Below are 23698 nucleotides of genomic sequence, written 5' to 3' on the forward strand. Positions count from 1 at the left end.
CAGCTAGAGGAGTCTCGCAGGCTCAACGCTATATTCTATGACAGGCTGGAAGAGATGGAAAACAGGTCACGGCGTAACAACCTGAGGGTTATAGGCCTAGCGGAAACACACCGGACCACTGACATAGATGACTTCTGTGAGAAGACACTCCCAGAGCTGTTAGGCCTGAACGCCACATTTAGAGTGCAGAGAGCTCATCGAGTAGGCCCAGCAAGGCTAGAAGGGGATAAGAGACCGCCGCGCATGGTGATGGCCCGCTTTCTGGACTATAAAGACAAGCAGAAGCTACTTACTGCTTTTAAAATGCGCAAAGAGGATTTGATCTATGAAGAACGTAAGATCATGCTGTTTAATGACTATTCCATAGAGGTAACAAAAAGGCGCCAAGCCTTCAGCCATGTATGCTCGGAACTAGTCTCCAGGAACATATGCTTTGCACTACTGTATCCGGCGACTCTACGCATCACAGATGAGGGGGAGACCTTTATCTACAAGCACCCCAAAGATGCTGAAAAATACCTGAAGCGCCCGGGTATAGATCGCAGCCCGCGGAGGGCCCCTAGCCCGCGGGAGGAAGCACAGACGGCGGAGCAACAAGAGGCCGATACTTGAAGCCAGGCCTCAGATCAGATAAGTAATGCTTGCACAGCAAGAAAGTTGTTAATATGTTCGGGACAAAGTTAATACTCAAAGATATACAATGGAGACTCCCCTCTCATCTGTATGAAGACGAAGACTTTCATGTATTATTGAAAGGATGGTGGCTAGAATTCAGAGAGGACAACGTAGCGCAGGCGGGCAACTCCCATCTCCTCTGGGATACCTCAAAGGCAGTTCTGCGAGGCAGGATCATGGCGTACACAGCCACTAAAAAGAAACAAACAGCCCAATTCTATAGAGAGGCGGTAAACAAGGTCAGGGCAGCTTATAGAGAACTAAGACGCAACCCGAACGCGACAACGAGAAAGGCTTGGCAAAAGACAAAGGCAGAGTCAGATCGATGGTTTCGGGAAAGGGAAGCGGTGTTTAAACCATATCAAGACCTTAAATTTTATAAACACGGGAGCAAGGCAGGGAGACTGTTAGCCATGATGGCAAAGGGGCATTTCTCACCAACAACAATCCATGCTCTTAAAACCCCAGATGGGAAATGAATGCACCACCCCAAAGATATAAATGCGATTTTTGCAGATTTTTATAAAGATCTCTATACAGCACCACAGGGGGAGGATATAGGGAAGATAGATAGCATCTTACAGGGAATTGATCTTCCTAAGCTTAATGAAGAAGACTTATCAGAATTAAATGCTGCCATAATAGAGGGAGAAGTCCAGCAGACCATCCGGTCCCTGGCCAACCATAAGGCCCCGGGCCCGGATGGCCTGCCGGGGGAATATTATAAAATTTTGCAAAAAGAAGTCACCCCAACTCTAACAAAAGTATTCAATAAAACCCTAAAAGGGGAGGCACTACTGGCATCGGGAAATGAAGCTCACATCAAATTACTGCTAAAACAGGGGAAAGCTCCACATGATCCGGGGTCATATAGACCAGTATCCCTAATTAATCAGGATATGAAGATAATGACAAAGATAATGGCAAACAGACTAGCATATCTAATGCCAAAATTAATATATAAAGAGCAGGTGGGCTTTATTAAGGGGAGAGCAGCAGTGGCTAATATCCGAAAAGTGCTATCGGTATTGGAACAGGTTAGGGCATATCCTAAAACATACCAATCTAGCGTCATCGTCACATTTGACGCGGAAAAAGCTTTTGATGCTGTTAACTGGTCATGGACAGCCAGGGTGTTGGAAAAAATGGGTTTCACAGGAACGTTCTTGAACATGTTCTCGTTAATATATAAATCCCCACAGGCCAGGATTTGCACTCCGGGTTTCCTATCTCAACCATTCAGCCTACAACGTGGTACTAGACAGGGGTGTCCCCTATCCCCGCTCCTTTTTAATATTGCTCTGGAGCCGCTAGCCAGGAAACTGCATGATGAACTAAGGGGTATTCAAATAGGACAGATAAAAGTTATCCAAACTTTGTTTGCTGATGACCTCCTGCTATTCCTTACAGACCCTACCACGGAGCTGCCAAGGGCCTTATCCATTATAAAAGAGATAGGACAACACTCAGGCTTTAAGATCAACATGACCAAAAGTGAGATTCTGCCTTTGTCTAAATTAGCCAATGTTCGGAACCTCGAGGGCCTGGGACTTAAAATTGCAAAGGGAAAAATTAGATACTTAGGGATAGAGATAGGGAGAGACCCATGCTCACTATATGACTTAAATATATCCCCGTTAATTAAAGGGGTAATATCCCAAATGCAGGGATGGTGTAATATTCCGCTGGGGGTATCGGGAAGAGCGGCTTTATTAAAAATGATCAGCTTTGGGAGACTGCTATATCCTATGCAGGTCCTTCCGCCCTTTTGGAAGCATAGGGACGTGATTTCTCTGAATAGAGCGTTTACAAGATTCATATGGAATAATAAGCGCCCGCGTATCAAGCTGAGCAGACTGCAGATCCCAAAGGAGATGGGAGGGTTAGGCACCCCTAACATTAGGAAATACAACCTGGCATGTGTCTTTAGACATGTCAGAGATTGGGTGGCAGGGACGGAAGAGTTCTCAAATACTGAACTGGAATGCCATATTGCGGAACCCTGGAGTCTCACAGGTCTACTACACACAAATTGGCCAGAGCTACCGCTTCGCTTGAAACATAATGTAATTTATAGAGATACGTTATTAGCATGGAGGGAAGTAAGGAAACTCTTTAGACTCCCTTGGAGGATATCGAAATACACTCCCTTTGAAGGAAACCCGGGGTTTAAACCGGGGCTAACACAGGAAAACTATATGAAATGGACGGAGAGGGGTATCACCAAATTGGGGAACCTGTTAAATTTAAAAACACACAAGTGGTTAACTTTTACAGAGGTGACAAGACAATATGGCATTCCAAAATCAGATTTCCTAGCATACGGACAGGTTAGATCGTATGTAAAAGCAAGACTACGGGATATCACAGCCATAGCCCAAATCCTCCCATTTGATAAATTTTTAAGACCAAGGGGTGAAAGGAAGTCCCTTTCAGAGATACAGAAAGAGCTGGCAGATTTGGGGGCACAGAAATTGGCCATTCGAAACATGTCCTCATGGAATAAATACTTCACAGAACAGAATTTAGAACTCAAGATTCTAGAAGGAAATGCTAGAGTCAGGCAATTAATTGTGAGCGAAACGTGGAGGGAATCGCACCTGCTAATGATCTACCAAGCCAAATATGCTTTTAACATACACTATCAGGTACCCAGGCCGGGATATATCAACTACTGCCCTAAATGTAGCCTATGTCAGGCAGACATGTTTCACTATATATGGGACTGCCCTGTTATCCAATCCTTTTGGGAAAAGACACTAAGATATGTAAACAAGATAGGTCACTCGAACATACCAAAAGATCATATGCTCCTCCTGTTTAATACCACTCAAAAGGACGCTGTAACCAAAATATCTGATCTGCAACATGTAATAATTATTGCGGCCAGAAAGTCTATATACAACAGATGGATATACCCCACCCCGCCCTCCATATGGGATCTAAAAGAAGAGCTAAGACACCTGATGTCGCTGGAAAAGCTGGAAGCTACTATGCAAAGGACAAAGGCACAAAACAATTCTTTAAAAAATGGAAAGCTTACTTGCTAGACACTTTTTCTCCGGAAGAACTAAACCGTATGGTGACCCCTTTCAAATATACCAAATGGTATCTTAAGGCGTATATAGCAGGTACCCTGGGCCCCCTGGACTTTGGACTATGAATCTGGCCTGGGCAGCTGTCGGCTCTATTGGCATTAGAAGCAGCCAAAGCTGATTATCAATAAATAGAATGACCAGAGAGTGATAGGGGTGGGGGGTGATAGGGGAGGGGGGAGGTGGAAAGGGAAAACTGGTACCACTTTAGTTCAGCTAAATGCATATGCATTGATGTTTCAACATGCTGTTACTGCACCATATGTGGATTATATTTGCTGTTAAAAACCAATAAAAACACTTTGAAAAAAAAAATATATAGATACCTTTGCCCCACCTTCTTTATAATCAGAAAGAACCTATGTTTTATGTTTTATTATGGCTGGAATAATGTTTTGAATTTAAGAACTGAATTATTGTATCTGTTTGGACAGGTACTGGCATAGGTGGTGGTGCTGATGATGATTCCATTGGAGACACAGATAGAGAAGAAAATGGTAAGTCTAATTTGGAGCCACAGCCTGTGAAGATTTTTTTATTGCACTAGGACCCATAGAGAAAAATAACCTGTCAAAGGGACCCTGAGCGCTGCATAAATTAATCGTTACCATTCTGCATGGTTACCTTGACAAAGGGGACCCACCGTGGCCCCGAAATGAATCGTTGGTGATGGAATGTCTATGTGTCACAACTTTTCAATACATGTGGATTTAATCACGCTGGAGTGTGCAGACCTTTCAGATTTTTTATTGACTTTAGTACTGGTCCTGCATCTCATCGCTGGCTTCTTTTGCATATGATAGTATTTTTTAAGGTTGTTTAAAAGAAGCCTCATGAGTGGGTGATCTTACTGTGAGCTTTGAGGAGTATTATTTATTGTGGCTGTGATTCCAATGTGGACACAAATAAAGTAGATTGGCTCATTACTGGCAAGTGTAGTTTTTGTTTTTTATAACTACACTATGCCATGCCATTGCTGGTTGACGATGAAGAGTAGGAAACAAATATTAGGGCCCTTCACAGCACTCTGTTCCAGGGACAGTGATTCAACTTACAGTCCAGCATAGGATCCATTTTACTCCTGTTAGGTTAAATAGAGTCCACCCCTCTGTCAAGCTGTCAAAGGGAATTCATTATTCTGGACTTGTAATTGGCTAAAGATGTTTTGAAGGGAGATTGTAAAGATTATCTCTGATTTGCTGGAGTTGCCAGAGCTTTTGTCCCCTAGGATTGTGTTCCTGGGTATTGTTCAGGTGGAATCAAAAAACCCTGGAGTAAACCGAAGCCTCCTACAATCTCCAAGCAGACAGATTTAGTTAGTGCTGCTCTTACACTTTGTTAATTAACCTTCAGGAACCAACCCAGAAATTTGGATGGAGTTACGTGGAGCTGGGTTATCTTCCTAGTGAACTGCCCTACACTAATTTTATGCCTTGACAAAGCCTGTGGGGCCTTAAATGGTGCAAATAATAAAGCTCCAAGCTGTTGGTGCTCCTCTTCCCTAACGTACTAAGCTCTGCTAATGTTAGGATGTTTTTTTTCCTTTCCATTTTTCCCCGTCCTCTTATTTCCCCCTACCTTGTTCTTTTTTCTTGCCTGACTACTGTTTTCTTTTTTTTATTTGTCCTTGTCTTGTGTAATGTATAAATTGAGTTATTCTATAGAGGCAAGGGAGCTCTTATAGTGGTAGAGAGGGAACCACAAGGTAAGAAGGATAGATGATTAGATATCAGGAGGATCCTCTATTTCATTCTTCCCCATACAGTCTGCTTTCAAAATGGGCACTAATCAAAAAGGCTTCTTAAAGTGGAACCACAGTCAAAGCCTTTTTTCCTTAAGGGGAACCTGGAGGGAGGAAAATTATTTCAAATAAACACATGACGTAGCTGCAAATGAATATTACATACTAACCTCACTGCCATTTCCTCTCAGAGGCGCACCATTTTCTTCTTAGAGTGATTATTTCCAGTTCTGACAATATTTTGGCAGGACTTTGCGCGCGATCTAAACTTATCACGCCTAAACTTATCACACCTAAGCTTATCACGCCTAAACTGAGTTTAGGCGTGATAAGGGGCTTTTCACCAGCGTGGTGCAATGGTTATCACGCCTAAAGTCTTTTAGGTGTGATAACTGGGTTATCACCATGGTGATAAGGCATGTAGTATTCAGGAAACATTTTACCTCAAGCAAACCTAAAGTTAACTCTTCTGTCTTTAAGTTAACTCTTCAATCCTTAAAATAACTCCAGAATTCTAAAGTTAAAGACAGGCTGTTAATTACCTGCTTGTGAAAATAACTACAGAGGAGGTAATTTAACTACAGAGCAGGTAACTTAAGGTATGAAGAGAGAAGATAACTCTCTCAATGGCCTCAATTCACTAAGATCATGCTAGAGATAATAAGGCAAGAGAAAACTTACCTCCACACGTGAGAGAGTTATCTTACCTCTTCATTCCTTAAGTTACCTCTCCTGTAGTTAATTTACCTCCTCTGTAGTTAATTTACCTCCTCTGTAGTTATTTTCACATGCAGCTAATTAACAGCCTGCCTTTAACTCTGGAGTTATTTTAAGGATTGGAGAGTTAATTTAAAGACAGAAGAGTTAACTTTAGGCTTGCCTGAGGTAAAATTTTTCCTGAATACTACATGCCTTATCACCATGGTAACAACTCTAGAAGAGTTATTAAAGACAGGAGATAAGTTTAGTGAATTGAGGCCAATGTGCGGTGGCAAGTTTGCTCTTGCCTTATTATCTCCTGCATGATCTTAGTGAATTGAGGCCAAAGGCCTTAATATGTTTCGGCCAGCCAAGTCCATTCTTAACCCAATAATTAAGTAAAAAGAAAACAATTACAGGTTTTTCTCCTTTCTCTAAGTGAAAATCTCTCTTTTTTTGGCTGGTATAACAAGTTCAGTTATTTAATACCTGAAATAGTGTATATTTTGGTATAGGTACTGGCACAGCAGTTGATGCTGCAGATTCCGGTGGCGACACAGATGGAATGGATGGAGACAGTAGTGGTAAGTGTAGTTTGGAAAGGTTGAGTTATTGTATAGAGATAAGGGATCTTTCTGCAGTGGTAGAGAGGGGACCACAAGAGAGGGTGGGGAGATAAATGCCATCAAGGAGAAAGCTCTAACCTAATGTTGAACTTGCAACCCACTCTATAGATGGGCCAGGCTCAGACAATGAGGCTTAACTAAAATTTGACATATTGTTTTGTCTATTGGTACATAAACGGTGATAGGAATTTGTATTAGTGATTCCACTGGAGGTACTGATGGGGAAGATGTAGAAGTGAATATAGTGTACGTGTAACTTGGATATTAAGCTTGTGAACACTGTTCCTTGGGGTGAAAGTACTAGTTAAGGTGGTGTAAAATGAGCCACAGCGGTAGGTGGTGTACCTATGTACTTTTAGGAGGATTATCTATAATCCTGTTAATCATGTGGAATAATCTGTAGATTTTGCCAGAATCAATTCATGATGATTAACTATTTAAGACATTTTTTTTTCTAATACTTCAGATGCTGGCATAGGAGGTGATGGCTGTGATTCCAGTGGAGAAGCAGATGATGTTGATGTAGGTGAAGAAGTTATTGGTAAGTGTGGTTTGGAGGTACAGCCTGTCAAGGCTGAGTTTTTCTATAGAGACAAGAGAACTGTTAGGGTTGCAGAGAGGGCACCGCAAGAAAAGGAGGTCAGATTATTTAATATCAAGAGGATCCTCTATCTCGCTATTCTCCACTTTCAAAAAATGCTTAGTGTGAAAAAGAATTACAAGATCTTTGGGTTTTTACTACTGTCTGTATTCTTTTTGGGGAGATTTCCTTAATATCTTCTCCCAGACACATGACAGGAAGGCAAAATCAATCTTGCTGTAGGAAGCCATACCTCTGACATCTGTCACAGATGCCCCTATTGGAAATGTATCTGAAATTCCTGTTTTGATGATAACTGTAGCATTTAGAGGAACTGCTTATTCCCTGTCTTGGTGTCATTTATCACAGGCATAGTGAGTGAGGTGAAATCTACCCATAATGTGTTCAGCTATTTAAGAAGTGAAATCTTATCTGTTGGTACAGGTACTGACATAGGAGTTGATGCTTATGATTCCAGTGGAGATACAGAGGGAGTGTATGGAGAAGTAAATGGTAAGTCTAACTTGTAGGCACAGCCTGTAAATGTTTTATTCTACAAGTACCCATATAGACGAGGGATCTGTTAGCATGCTACAGGGGGGAACCACAAGGGAGGGTGGGGAGATAAATGGGAACAAGGTATATTCTCTTAGTTGATCCTGTGATTTTATTGCATTATCTGTGGATTTTTCGAATAAACTATTCAGCCTTTTTCACTTCAACCTGTCTTGGTCTGCGGATCCTTCCTTGCTCACTCGTATATTCTCTAACCCACTACCAATTTTGTGGCCCACTCTGTACCTAGATCAGACTCGGATAGTCATGCTTAAAGTGAACCTGAGGCAAACTCCGGGTCATACAACAGATACTTACCTAAGAACAGGGAGGCCTCTGGATCCTGCAGAGGCTTCCTACGTGGCCCTCCCGGGCACTACAGCTGCTCGGGATCATCCTGAAGATTGCAACTATACCTTTTTTATGCATGAGCGCGGCTGTGCTGCACTCGCTCAAGCATGGCTGTACCTGCGCAGTAGTATGGAGCCACTCGTGCTCAGGCAGCCCCAGCTTACTGCACAGCTTTACTCATGCAGGTGCAGTACAGACGCACTCGAGCGTGAAGAGGACCACGGTTGGGTTCCGAAATCCTACAAGATCTTGTCAGGTTTCTTTCAAAGGTACATTAGTGACAGTAGTGGTCCAGAAGATGGTGTGGGAAGCTTCTGCAGGATCCAGAGGCTTCCCTCTTGGTTAAGTAGCTGTTTTTTGAACCTGAGGTTTGCCTCAGGTCCACTTTAATTGTTTAAGAAGTGGTATATTGTTTTTTTTATTAACACTTATACTTTCACAAGAGTTTGTGCTGGTGATTCAAGTGGAGGCACAGATGAAGTAGATGGAGAGGTAAATGGTAAGTGTAACTTGGAGGATCAGCTTATGAAGGCTCTCTTCTTGGAAAGACTTCTATAAGGTCAAGTACTTGTTAAGGTGGTTTTAAAATGAACCACATGAGCGGTTAGTCAGACTATGAACTTTGAGGAGAATTATCTGTACTTTTGATGATCATGTGGTCCAATCTGTAGATACGTTACATTCAAGTCATCATGCTTAACCATGTAAGGTGTGATCCTTTTTTTTCTGATCCTGCAGATACTGGCATAGGAGGTGATGGCTGTGATTCCAGTGGAGACACAGATGGAGTGGATGGAGAAGTTAGTGGTAAGTGTAGTATGGAGGTATAGGCTGTAGATCAGGGGTGCCCACACCTTTTCGGCTCGCGAGCTACTTTAAAATTCGCTGAGGCCAGGAGATCTACCAACGTTTTAAATGCACCCCCCCCCCCCCCGAAAGGTAGTTAGGCATAGGTCCCCTCAGTACAGGTTAGCTAGGCATAGGTCCCCTCAGTACAGGTTAGCTAGGCATAGTTCCCCTCAGTACAGGTTAGCTAGGTATAGGTCCCCTTAGTACAGGTTAGCTAGGCATAGGTCCCATCAGTACAGGTTAGCTAGGTATAGGTCCCATCAGTACAGGTTAGCTAGGCATAGGTCCCCTCAGTACAGGTTAGCTAGGCATAGTTCCCCTCAGTACAGGTTAGCTAGGTATAGGTCCCCTTAGTACAGGTTAGCTAGGCATAGGTCCCATCAGTACAGGTTAGCTAGGTATAGGTCCCCTCAGTACAGGTTAGCTAGGCATAGGTCCCCTCAGTACAGGTTAGCTAGGCATAGTTCCCCTCAGTACAGGTTAGCTAGGTATAGGTCCCCTTAGTACAGGTTAGCTAGGCATAGGTCCCATCAGTACAGGTTAGCTAGGTATAGGTCCCATCAGTACAGGTTAGCTAGGTATAGGTCCCATCAGTACAGGTTAGCTAGGTATAGGTCCCCTCAGTACAGGTTAGCTAGGCATAGGTCCCATCAGTACAGGTTAGCTAGGTATAGGTCCCATCAGTACAAGTTAGCTAGGCATAGGTCCCTCCAGTACAGGTTAGCTAGGCATAGGTCCCCTCAGTACAGGTTAGCTAGGTATAGGGCGGGCACATGTAATCACTTACCTCACTTCAACTGTGGAGTCTGCGGGCTTGTCATCTCCCCATACAGGCCATGTGCAGCAGCGATGCGGGCAGCCATGACACCTCGTGCGCGCAGCCATGGCACCTCGTGCGCACAGCCAACTTCATGGCGGAGATCACATCACCAGGCGGCTGAGGGAGCGCTCCGACGCGCAGCGTGAGAGGAGGCGGAAGTGTTGCCTCCAGCGCCGCCCCCAGCCATGACACTGCCGCCCTTAGCCTCTCAGCCGCGCCTCTCTCCTCTCCTGATTGGACACATCAGCGGCCAGCAGCAGAATCTGATAGGACGCTGCCAAGTGGCCGCGTTCTACAGCTGCTGGCCACAAAAGTCAATGGGATGCGGCCAGGAGGCCGCGATCTACCAATCAGGCGGTCACGATCTACCGGTAGATCGCGATCGACCTATTGGGCAGCCCTGCTGTAGATGTTAGGTTCTTCTATAGAGACAAGTGATCTTTTAGGGTGATATAGAGCAGTTTTTCTCAAGATTATTACAGCATGTACCCCTTTATTAATGACTGCATTGGCCAAGTACCCACTGTTGTGAGAAACATTATCACAAGTACCACATGACACGTGTATACTCAACTATAAACTGATCCATAAACTGCTTATTTTTCTCTTCAGGCACCAGCAAAATTGTTTGACTCAAGTATAAACCTAGGTTAGAAACCCAGACCGCTACTTTTAACATCCCCATATTGCTTTTCTGTTGGTCTAGTGGCCCCTCTTACTCCCTGATATAGCATTCCCTGGTGTCTATTGGTGCCGCCCTCCTTTGTCTCTACAGCATTCCCCGGTGTCTCTTGGTCGATCTGCCCATTCATCTCTAGATCTATGGACACCTTTACTCTGCTGTTAGCTGTGAGTGGATGTTTTCTATCTAATATTGGATAAGTCCTGCCTCAGTAACCATATCTCCCTTTGCAGTCCCCCTGTTTGCTCTGAGAGAGAGTTTTTGGTACTGTTGCAGTCAGTCAGTCAAAAAAAACAAAAAAAAACGCAAAACAGGCTATTGACCCCTTTTTTCCCCAACTAAAAAAATCTATATTTTTTTAATCTGAAATATCACTTTTAACTATTTAAGTAGTGACATATTGTATCTGTTGGTACAGGTCCTGGCACAGGAGTTGTTGCGGATGATTCCAGTGGACACACAGATGGAGTGGATGGAGAAATAGATGGTAAGACTGACTTGGAGGTACAGCCTGTGTAGACCAGGGCTTCAATTCATAAAGCACTAAAGCTGGGGAAGCCTTTTACAGAAGTGGGAGAACAACACAGTAACATAACAGAGACCTACTTCACATTTTTTCTACTGTTACCGCACAGGTCTTTGTGGATTAAAGCCATGTTTTACGGTAAATTACCAAACTTCTACTGCACCTGTGAAAATCTTTATAAATTAGCAAAAAAAAGTCTAAAATACCAAATGCAGTATTTTACGACCTAATTTTTTTATTGAACAGCCCTTTATGAATTGAAGCCTATGTTCTAGTAGAGAAATCCATGAGTTCAAAGTATTTGTTAATGTGGTGTAAAGAGAGCCAAATAAGAGGGGTTGTAAGGTGTGTAGTGCTCACGTACCTGATTCTTCAGAGTCCAGAGTGTGGAGGACAGCTTCTCTTACAGATCACCACCGATTACTCCTGAGGTTAAAACAGGAAGCGCAGTGCGACAAATGGCAGGAGAGCTGGGAATGCAGCTGGTAGATAAAGGACATCAGTGGCTGTTGAAGTAACTTCCTGATTTAGGAGCAGCAGACAGGCTGAAATAAGAACCACCAGGCAGGCTCTTGGATAGTCAGGCAAGCACCGGTTGGAAACAGTTTGGGGAATTGGACACAGCAGGAGTCGGCAACAGATCTGGTTCTCAGACGAGCCGGGTTTGGTACCAGAGTAGGATGTCGGACAAAGCAGAAGTTGGCAACAGGTTTGGATCCTCAAACAAGCCAATAACAGTAACCAAGCTGGAAGTCAGACAAAGCAGGACTTTGTAACAGATTGGGTAATTATACAAGCCAGGGTCAGCATCAGAAGTATGGAATCAGGGCAGGTAGTACACAAATCACAGGAACAGACACTACCTGCAATACTACAGTGAGTTGCTAGTGCTGTTTTAATAGGCCTTTAGGTTTAAATAGGCCTTAAGGGCCTGTACACACTGCTGCGCTTTTAAAATCGCATGCGATTTTAAAATCGCAAGCCTTCATAAGAATAGAAAAAGCGCATCACAGCAGTGTGTACAGGTCTTCACGATTTTCATTATTTTTCAAAAGACCTTTGGATTAAAAAGCGCATGCGATTTGAAAAGCGCAGCACAAGCGCAGCAGTGTGTAGAGGCCCTTAGGCACAAATGCGTGTAAGTATTGATGCAATACGCCAGCGCACACGCAAACAAACCAGTGCTTTCCCAACTGCGAATTCTCATACGCATGGGCCTGCGAACACATGGCAGCACGGCCCCCAGGAAGGAAAGTACCAAAGCGCGCAAGGACACCCATGAGTACCTGCCGCCAGGACTGATCACTCTAGTGACTGTCACCATTAAGGAGGATTATTTTGTTGATTATGTGATCTAGAATCAAATCATGATGCTTAAAGTGTACATGAGATGGGGCCCCCGCAATAAAATATACATACCTGGGGCTTCCTCCATCCCCTTCCAGCCTGATCGCTCCCACAGTGTCATCTTCTCCCTCTCCGTTCACCCGCAACTTGCCTTGGAAAATCCTTCAGTCGGAGGCCAGTTGGCGCATGCGCTGTCTGGCCAGGTGCGCTCCCCTGTCTCGTTCCCGTCGCCGGTAGCATTCTGTGCCTGCGCAATAGTACTGCACAGGCGGTGGGTCAGAGAGGTAGAAGAGGACGTCGTGGAAGCAATCAGGCCGGAAGTGGCTGGACAGATACAAATAATACTGCGCAGATATTATATCAGGATGTAAAATCAATGGTGGAGTGCTCCTAAAAATAAAATTCCCACACATAAAACACTTGGTTAGCGCTCAATGATATAGAAGTCCCATAAAAGACCATAAAAAGTCCATACACTTCTGAGCAACCTCTAAGAAGGTATCCTTGCAGGAGCGACACAATGACACTTCAGTATAGTCGACCACCACCACTCCCCAAGCAGTGGCAACTCACCCTTAGTGTATGAACTTCTGTTAGATAAGGTCTGCAGCGCCTATGGGGTCATCTGGCAGCCCCCCGCCTTAATGGAAGCCTTCTCAGTCAGCTCCTTGATGCTAATTCTTCTTATATCACATCACCTCAAATAGAAAATACTGGATCCACCATAATGTAAAACCATATATAAATTGTATTTATAAAAGATTGCCACTTGAAAACATGTGGATATATCTTGATCACAGAGTTTTATCGGGCTCTACCCCGCACTTGAGCCTCCCCTCCCCTGTAGCGCTGCCGTCTAGCAAATGACTGTGTCCCCACTACCATTTAAAATGTTACATGTTTTTTTCTAATACTGCAGATGCTAGCATTGGAGTTGGTGCTGGTGATTCCAGTGGAGACACAGATGCAGTGGATGGAGAAGTGAATGGTAAGTGGCACAATCTCTGAAGATGGCTAATTATAAGTTGGCGCTTTGTAAATCACTAATAATAATAATTGTACAGAGACCCATAGGGACAAAAGTTAGGCCTTTTTCACACTGGAGGTGGAAAATAGTAAATTCACCACCAGTCAGATGCTCCCTTTCATTGGCTGGGTGCTTTGCTAGCTCGCTTAAGCACCGGTGAAGAGCCAACCCCATGGAAACACCACTGCTTGTCAAGCACTAAGACACATGGTATTCCAAACACTGCTACATTTAAACTGCACCTGAATGATGCTCGTGGTAACCAGGCTAAACTGCCTGGCAAGCATGTCAGTTCATTCTCTCGTGTGGCTTTAGGATGTTGCAGGAATCTGCTAGCAAGAGTGGAGGTAATCAGCAGTGAGGATAATTATCTATTTACTACCATAGATTGACCAAACAATATCTACTTGACCAGATTTACATTTCAGGAGCCAATAGCTCCAGTGAATGTTATGCTGGGAATACACGGGTCGATTCTGGCGCTCGATTCTGCACCCGATCGTTTTGCCCACTCGATTCTCTTATCTTCCGCTCGTTTTCCTTATCTTTTTCAATTCACTTCGATGACAAATCGAGCATCCAAACGATCGAGCGGTGATCAGACATTGCATTGTAAGACAAAAACAAAATAAACTTAAAATAACATCAAATCGTCTGTCACATCAAGTACGCTATGTCACTCTTGGCAGCAGTGTCCTTCTGGATGAATAGACTGCAAGCGGCAGGCCCAGTTTCAAACATGAGGCAGGGGTTACACTTACCGGCTTTCGTACGCGTTTTCTGCACAGAAAAACTGTTTTCAACTGAGAACTCATGTTAATCAATGAGCAAGGTCACACTTGAATGCAGATTTCGCACGCAGAAAAAAAACTGACATCTTGCGCAATTTGTCAGTTTTCTCTATAAATTACATTAGCTGTTGTAAGGTAGAGGTCACACTTGTCTTTCAGTTTTCTGAAAAGTGTAGAAACTGAAAGACAAATGTGACCCCTGCCTCAGTGTATGCTGGGAATACACCATACAATTTTCTGTTAGATTTTTCTGTTAGATTTTCAGTTAGAATGCATAATTACATTATTTTTGGTAGAGAATGGTCATTATCTCTGGTGTCTTCTGTTTATCTCCTGCTGAGTTGAACAATGCCTAATTGCTCGGCAGATAGATGGTAAGATAGATAAATTCCCAACATGTTGAACTTTATCTAAGGTAAATCTAACAGAAAATTGTATGGTGTATTCCCAGCGTAAGAAGAGGTAGTGAGTCCATTGCAAGATGTGGCTCAAGCCCTGGTCACTGCTGATCTTTCTGTCTGCTACTATTAATACCACTTTGCTAATGCTGCATATATCACTAAACGATGGCTAACTCCATGAACTGCTTACTGCATGATGTTGTGTGGACAGGAAGGCTGTTGACTTTGACACCAGTGGTTGGCGTGGGCTCTCCTGGGGTGCGGAGTCTAGGTAGCTATGGGTCTTCATCAGAGCACCCCGCAAAGGATGATGGGCCGCTACCCCTAGTGGGCAACAGACTACTTTGCTGCCTGGTAGCCACCAGGTCGTGGTCCCCACTAGAGTTCCCCATTGCCCCACCGGAGGCAAAGAGAACAATTCTGTGGGAGGCTGGATGCGTAATCGTAGAGAAAGCAGGGGGTCGAGGCTGGTGGCTGTCGGGAATAAACATATAAACTTAAAATTAGGTCAAAATGACTTTCATACAACCGTCCCCAAACCATTCAATTTCTGACAAAATTTACATGATTTTTCCAACCTTTCCGATCAATTTTTAATAAATAAAAAAATGACCATTTTGATCGAATTGGGGTAAAATAGAACAGAAAAATTGTAACATGTGGCCACCATTAGGCTACATTCACGGTGGCACAATTAGTTACGTCCAGGGCTGTGGAGTTGAGGAGTCTGAGCAATTTTGGGTACCTGGAGTCGGAGGTTTCAACAAACTTGAGTAGTCAGATGATTTTTTAACCAAATCCATAGCCTTTGTAAAAATTAGACTAAGGAGTCGGAGCAATTTTGGGTACCTGGAGTCAAGAGTGGGTGGTTTCATAAACTGAGTTGGAGTTGGAGTCGGTTGATTTTTGTACTGACTCATCAGCCCTGGTTGCGTCAGACAATACACGCAATGCAATTATATTGTAAAGGTACGTTCGCACTGACGTGATAGCAGTGCAATGTGATGGAATCTATTGGCATAATGCGATACATGCAAACAGTAGCATATAACATGCTGATCAACAGTTGCAGTGAAGCATATTTTGAATGTACTCTGTGTGTCGCACTGCACGCACAATGCTCAATGTGACTTGATCATGCTTTTGCAGCATAACCCTGTGAAAGTAGCCTAACTCAGACTTCAAAAGACACAGCCCAAGGTCAACAACATTTTATACTGCAAATGTATGGGAGAAAACTATTTAGAATGAGCAGTCACATGACAGCATGGGTATAAAATATTCATCTATAGAATTAACCCCTTGAGAGGCTTTTTGTGCAGATTTCCCATTGTCTTGTAATTACATCATGGCACCAATTCCTTCAGTCTTGGAGTTGCTAAGAAGAAATAAGCTATTGGCATCTCCTTCTTTATAAAAATATTTCTGATTATCGTCTCTGAGGAGGGCGATGGATTGACTCCGGACAAAGGTGACTTGCGCTTCAATGGGTTTTAATTCCACATTAAAGATATTTCCTATTTTCAGATGCAACAAATGTTCCACCCACACCAAGGTCTTCCCAAACAGAACAAAGCAAGGGTATGCTTTTACCATCTATATGTATTCATATAACATACACACATGATGTTCTTTATTTACATTAAAATCATGAAAATATTTTTCTTAAGCCTGGTACACACCATGCAATTTCCCATAAGATAGATGGGTCAAATAGATTATTTGTGACTGGTCCGATAGTTTTACTGATCAATTTTGAGGAGAAGAGATCAGAAACTTGATCATAAATACGATCGGGAATCATAACAGACCAGTTGGAAATGATCGATTCAACCCATTTATCTGATGGGACATTGGTGTGTACCAGGCATTACATTAGATGTCACCAAAGTGCCTTTTTTATGGATTTTTGTGGAAAGCCTTGTAAGCGAGAAATTATTTTGTACTGTGTACCATGCTTATCTCATCATGCAAGTCAATTCAGGTACACAGAAGATAGGAATCTTTATCGACAATCTAAAGGTAGATAAGCAGCAGTCATACTGGGATCATTTAAAGCAAACCTGAAGTGAAAAAAAGTATTATATAATGAATTGTATGTGTAGTATGGCTAATTAATAGAACATTAGTGGCAAAGAAAACCATTTCATATTTTTATTTTCAGTTGTATAGCTTTTTTTAAATGTATTTATTTATTTTTTTATAAAATTGCATCAGGCTGTCACAGTTGCAGTTTTAAAACCACACTCTGTCTTTTAATCTATATGACAAAGTAGAAATAATGACCATTTGAACTTTCCTGCAGTTAAATCTTATCTCAAGCTATTTCTCACTGTTTTCTTGGCTGTTTAAAGAGAACCCGAGGTGTGTTTAAAGAATGTTACCTGCATACAGAGGCTGGATCTGCCTATACAGCCCAGCCTCTGTTGCTATCCCAAACCCCACTAAGGTCCCCCTGCACTCTGCAATCCCTCATAAATCTCAGCCGTGCTGTGAGGCTGTGTTTACATCTGTAGTGTCAGTCTCAGCTGCTCCCCCGCCTCCTGCATAGCTCCGGTCCCTGCCCCCGTCCCTTCCCTCCAATCAGCAGGGAGGGAAGGGATGCAGGCGGGGACGTGAGTTCTGCAGGAGGCGGGGAGAGCAACAGACTGACACTATAGAGATAAACACAGCCAGCTCTGACAAGCTGTGTGTCAGCAGCGTGGCTGTGATTTATGAGGGATTGCAGAGTGCAGGGGGACCTTAGGGGGGTTTGGGATAGCAACAGAGGCTGGGCTGTATAGGCAGATCCAGCCTCTGTATGCAGATAATATTCTTCAAACCCACCTCGGGTTCTCTTTAAGCCTTTCAGAAAAGAGGACTGAGTTGGACCAAGTTGGTCATATAGCTCAGAGAAGCTCTTTTGCATAGGTTATAACTGAAGTTTATTTGAACTCTTCTTGTACTGGAACACAATGTCCCATATGCAATTCACTTTTTGGCCTGGTGCACACCAGAGGAGTTTTTCTGAGCGTTTTGAGTTTTTAAATCTGCTGCTAATGTTATCCTATGTGTCTATGCACACTGGAGCAATGAGGTTTTGTAAAAAAAACCATAGCATTACATTTGGAACAGCTTTTGAAACCTCTAAAAGCTCTTCCCAATGTAATGCTATGGGGTTTTTTACAAAACCTCATTGCTCCAGTGTGCAGACACATAGGATAACATTAGCAGCAGATTTAAAAACTCAAAACGCTCAGAAAAACTCCTCTGGTGTGCACCCGGCCTTTCACCTGAGTTTTTTCCTTCGAGGATATATTTTCAAACTTGTCAATAAAATGCCTTTTAAGCCACCAGCAAGCAAGAAAATACTCAAAATAATTTTGATAGTACTTTTTAACCTGCTTTTTGGTACTTTTTTAGTTGAAAAGTGCTGGAAAGTTATTTTAAATTGAAGATGAAAACGTATCTCCTAGGAGAAAACTCAGGTGAAAAAGTGAATTGCATATGGCCCAATATGAGATTCTTTTCTTTGCTACCAATGTTCTATTTCTTAGCTGTTCTACACATACAGTAATGGATGAATGACAACTGGCTGAGCCTAAATGCAGATAAAACTGAAGTCCTTGTGATCAGAGGGCAGCGCATGACAACAAAACAACTTCACTTGCAGTCTTCACCACTGGGAATTGGAGGCACAGCTCTGAGCTTCTGCGTACTTCAGAACTCACATTTCTGCTGTGGGGAAATCATCCTATTTTCACGTGAAGAACATCGCAAGAATCAAGCAACTCATCCTCCAGAAGATCTGCCGAAATTTATTCGTGCCTTCATTATATCCTGACTGGACTATTGTAATGCTCTTTACACCGGCCTTCCAAGCAAGGTCTTGTACCGCCTACAGCTGATACAGAATACTGCTGCCAGACTGCTAACCAACCAACCCCATCACTGCCACATAACACCAGCCCTGCAATCCTTTCACTGGCTACCTATAAAATGGAGGATCCTATTCAAGATCGGCCTACTGACATTTAAATCACTACATAATCTGGCCGCTGGTTACATTAAAGAAATGTTACAGCTGCGTAGAAATCCCTGCAATCTCAGATCCACAGGTTCTAATAATCTAGTCATACCCAGAGTCCACCTGGAAACGTTTGGTCCCAGAGCCTTCTGTCATGCTGCTCCTACATTATGAAACTCCTTACCTCAGCAGATCTGGACAGCTCCATCTCTGGATGTGTTATACAGATTTTTCCTTTTAAAATAATACCAGTTGCCTGACTCCCCTGCTGATCCTGTGTCTCTAATACTTTCAGCCAGAGCCCATGAACAAGCATGCAGCCCGTGAACAATCATGTGCTCTGACTGAAGTCATACTGGATTAGCTGCATGCTTGTTTCATCGGGTCTGTGATTCAGCCACTACAGCTGCCAAAGAGATCAGCAGGACTGCCAGGCAATTGGTATTGTTTAAAATGAAACATCCATATCCCTCTCAGTTTAGGTTCTCTTTAAATCCAGACTGAAAACTCACCTGTTCAATTTGGCATTTGCAGAAATATAATTTTTGTTGTGTTAATTTTCATCCAATACTTCACTACCAGTTACTGAATCTGAGAGAGTCTAAGCGCTTTTAGTCCTATGGGAGAAAAGCGATATAGAAATATTATCTCATAAGATTACTTTCCGCGATCCCAGGCCTCTGATTGGCCGGAGAGCGCCGCCCTCTCATAGGCTGATCGCCATCCTGTTCCAAATCTGTTCACGGAGGGGAGGAGGGAGGAAGAGAGCCTCATAGAGGTGAAGTAAAAAAACAAAAAAACAAAGTGCTGCAGCGATCGGACCCCTCCGGCGGCATGTCCCCTTAGGGACAAAAAAAGGAGGTGAGTCCAATCGCTGGTCACCCAAGCTGGGCTGTGTAGGAGGCTGAAAAGCCTGCACAGCCCAATACTTCACATAATGGCCTGGTCTTAAGGGAGGGGGGGAGGGGGGGTAGCACTGTGGGCGGCAAGTGGTTAACTACAAATTAAATTAGTGCAATGAGACGAATCCATTTCAGTCTCCACTGATCCTGCCTCTCCCCTGCAATTTGTACTTCTTACCATTGTTGTCTTCAAAGACAGACATGCTTGAAAAGTGATCAGTGAGATCTATAACAAGTTTGCTATGTCACTGTCCTTCACACCACTGTATGGAGATTGTGGAATTTATAACAACCAACCATTGTTAAGGTGGCCACACGCCATACAATTTTTAAATATCTGTTCAATTTAAGAATTGCAATCAATTTTTCTGACGGATTGTAACATTTCAAAAATATGCCCAATGTACCACACATTTATGTTCAATTTTTTCCCAATTATGAAAAAAATGATTGAAAACTCTGAGAAAATTGCTTGGGTGTGTATATTAATAAACTGACAATCTAACACACACCATACAATCTTTAGAGAAATTGAAGAAAAATATCTGGCATTCCAGATAGATAAAAATCGAAAAAAAACGGGAAATCCAATCAGATTTTTTAGTTAAATGAAAAAAGCTTTCGATTTTTTCGGGAGATCCGATCGAATTTCCGTAAAATCGGATCATTTTATTGTATTGTGTGTGTGGCCACCTTTACATGGATGTGGCATGACTGTTGCTTCTCTACCTTTGAATTAAAAATAAAAATGCTATTAAAGGACAACTGTAGTGAGAGGTATATTGAGCCTGCCATATTTATTTCTTCTTAAACATTACCAGTTGCCTGGCAGCCCTGTTGGTCTATTTGGCTGCAGTAGTGTCTGAATCACACCAGAACCAAGCATGCAACTAATCTTGTCAGATTTGACAATAATGTCAGAAACACCTGATCTGCTGCATGCTTGTTCAGGGTCTATGGCTAAAAATATTAGAGGCAGAGGATCAGCAGGACAGCTAGGCAACTGGTATTGTTTAAAAGGAAATAAACATGGCAGCCCCCATATCACTCTCTGTACAGGTGTCCTTTAAAGTGGACCTGAACTCTTGCACAGGACAGAAGGGCAATAGAGAGAAATGCACCCTGTATGTATTTAGAGAGTTTTGTCTGTCTAATTCCCCCTTATTTGTGTCCAATCACAAGTTGTAATTTGATCTCTTCTTTGTGTCACCTGACTGCCATGGCAGATACGGCAGATAAGCTCATTTGAAGGCACAGGATTTTAACAATATGTCAGCTTCCATGAAAGCAGGAAGTAGAAACAGTGCAGATTTCTTTTAAGAATTGTATCAGCTGTAACAAAAAAATGTTTTTCTTTAAAGGTTATTATGCTGTTGCGTAGCCTTTAGAGGAGAGAGGAAGTTCTGAGTTCAGGTCCACTTTAATTTTTCAAGACATACCCAAAAGACTGTATTGTTTTATGTTGGGCTGTTATATAAAGGTGTGGCAAATACCTTTATGATTTAATAGAATAGAATTTTTAAAGAATTATGCTTATTTTTTGTTTTCGTTGAACTTAGTGGGTTTTTCAAAAGAAAAAGAAACATGTGTTTTGTACCCATACATAGTTTCTAATCTCCCCCTCTGTGACCTACCTCTGCCTGCTCACTTCCCGTTAGTCTGAAACATTATTCTGTGAGTCACATGGGCATGCAGAGAGAAGAGCGCGTGTTCTGTCAACTGAAGTTACGGTATGTCTTCCTATTCCCTGATATTCCATCATGGTTGTCAGCCTCTGATAGGGAAGTGTGGCTTCAGACTGACTGGGAGGAGTGAGCAGGCAGTGACAGGTTGCTGGGGAGAACAGGAGGATCTGTGATTTGGTGTGCAAGTTATTTTTGTCTTTTTATTTTTCAGAAACTACATTGTATTTTGGATACTTCATGTACCTTTAAATTAGTTCCCGCCCTCTATGGGCATGTATTCTGAGAGGTTAGATAAGGATGTTTTTGGCTACCAGCAGGTTTGGCATTTGAAAGAGCGTGTGTGGCCAAAATGTTAACTTTGACTTTGGCTATGTATCCTGCCAAGATTTGAATAAAGATTTAAATATATAGGCAACTAAGGTTGAACTTTTTCATTAGTGGCTGCATAGTGTACTGGTTAAGAACTCTACCTCTTACGCAGGGGACCAGGTTAGAATCTTGGCTCTTCCTGTTCAGTAAACCAGCACCTATTTAGCGAGGAGACCTTGGGCAAGTCTCCCTAACACTGCTACAGCTTTATGAGTGTGCCCTGGTGGCTGCAGCTCTTGTGCTTTGAGCACACTAGGAGAAAAGTGCAATATAAGTGTTCTGTGTCTTGGTTGCTGGATACAGGGTTGGTGGGTGCCCTTATTGTTCTGCGAGCTTCCAATTACCGGTGAGGGTGGCTTGTAGTTTATATGACTTCTGGGCAATAGCCAGGATCGGCATGCTGTTCTGGCAGCTCCTCCTTTCCCTGTGCACCACTGTTATGGTGGGACTCTAGTACTGCAAGGTAAGATAGCCATCCACTGAGACCCACACTCTGCATTTATGGTCTGCTGTGTAGGATGCATGAATAAATTGACAAAGGTAATTGTCTCTAATGTATCATTGTATATTTTACAGGCTTCCCAGCAAGATGTGACAGGCCAGTTCATTTAAACAGGGAACAAAAGGTAAGAATTACCTGAGTCACTTGTCTTCAAACATGTCTACATTTCCCCTCATGAAAAATAACATTATACAAACTGAACTGTGATGGCTTATCCTCAGCTGTTTGGTGACAACTGGAGAGTTGTAGAATTCAGCTCACTCTTTATCCCACTGACATGGGAAGTACAAAAATGACTGCTCTTGATAGAGGTTAGCCCTGTCCCCGCCATCCAAACCTAAATGTAAAGAATTGCGGAGATGCCGCCGCTGAGTCAAGCGGCATGGCGGCTATCTCCGCGTGTCAGCCTGCGGCCTCTGCCGCGCGGTTACATGCTCAGGTTATGCTTGGTCCTTCCATTGCTCACAGGCTAAGGGCTACGCGCGCGTGAGCAGAGCGACAGGACCTTTATGCAGCTAAGAGGGGAGTCAGCAGATCATGCGGTCAGCTGACTCCAGCTAGCATTCGGATTGGCTGAGTGACTGGGGCGGCGCTGTGGAGCATGTTGAGTATATATAGAGCAGATTTGTCAGTAGCTCCGCGTCTGCTGTTGCGAATGCTATAGTGTGTTAGCGCTCAGACCCTAGTCAGATCCCACAGTGTGTTAGAGCCAGCCGGAGCTGGGAATTCACACTGAGTCAGATTTTATTGTTAGCTTTAAAGTACTATTGCTTGCTACTGTTTATGTGTTAGACTAGTTCCCAGGTGTTGAGACCAAGGACCTCACACCTAAGACTAGGAGTTTGCTATATTGTTACTATCATCCGTTAGACTAGTTCCCAGGTGTTGAGACCAAGGACCTCACACCTAAGACTATAATTGAGAGAGATATTGGTTATCTGTTATGACCTTTGGCTTTCCTGACTACTCTCCTGTTCTCTGATTCGGTACTTCCACCCATCTGACTACCTGTTGCCAATGTTGCCTGTACCTGGATACCGAATCAGTCTTACGCTTCTGTACTTTGTCTGTCCGTGTGTTGCCGACCTGGCTTGTCTGACCTTCCTGGCTGTCACCTAGTCTTTGGGTGAACAGCCTTACTGTACTCCTGTGACACCTGCTCTTCAGGTGGTTACTAGCTGCTATATCAGGCCTACGGTCACCAGCTCCTCTGGAGACCATCGTGCAGCACAGCTAGTGGGTCTCTACCTCTCTAAGGTCCACTGGCTGCAGTACAGTCTGATTCCCTGCCTCTCCAGGAATCCTTGGCTGCAGTACAGTCTGATTCCCTGCTCCTCAGGGAATCTCTAGCTGCAGTCCAATCCTCACTACATCACCCCAGTCAGTGGTCCCTGCTCCTCAGGTATCCATTGGCTGCAGTACAGTCTGATTCCCTGCACCTCAGGGAATCCTTGGCTGCAGTAGTGTCT

At 43.3% G+C, this 23698-nt stretch overlaps 1 protein-coding gene across 13 annotated transcripts in view; it reads left to right on the forward strand.

The window, feature by feature from the left end:
• The window catches only part of PHF11 (PHD finger protein 11), a 208515-nt gene that overhangs the window by 166655 nt on the left and 18162 nt on the right, over positions 1 to 23698 (forward strand). For 9 of the 13 annotated variants that reach the window (XM_068267137.1, XM_068267144.1, XM_068267139.1 and 6 more), the window contains 10 exons: positions 4205 to 4267; positions 6726 to 6794; positions 7303 to 7377; positions 7861 to 7929; positions 8765 to 8821; positions 9061 to 9129; positions 11092 to 11160; positions 13466 to 13534; positions 16293 to 16346; positions 22304 to 22353. In XM_068267137.1, the coding sequence (XP_068123238.1) occupies positions 4205 to 4267; positions 6726 to 6794; positions 7303 to 7377; positions 7861 to 7929; positions 8765 to 8821; positions 9061 to 9129; positions 11092 to 11160; positions 13466 to 13534; positions 16293 to 16346; positions 22304 to 22353 (644 nt within the window). The remainder of the gene's footprint in view (positions 1 to 4204; positions 4268 to 6725; positions 6795 to 7302; positions 7378 to 7860; positions 7930 to 8764; positions 8822 to 9060; positions 9130 to 11091; positions 11161 to 13465; positions 13535 to 16292; positions 16347 to 22303; positions 22354 to 23698) is intronic. The other 4 variants (XM_068267142.1, XM_068267145.1, XM_068267143.1 and 1 more) reach the window with 4 other exon arrangements.

This window comes from Hyperolius riggenbachi, chromosome 2, assembly GCF_040937935.1.
Source record: "Hyperolius riggenbachi isolate aHypRig1 chromosome 2, aHypRig1.pri, whole genome shotgun sequence".
NCBI lineage: Eukaryota > Metazoa > Chordata > Amphibia > Anura > Hyperoliidae > Hyperolius > Hyperolius riggenbachi.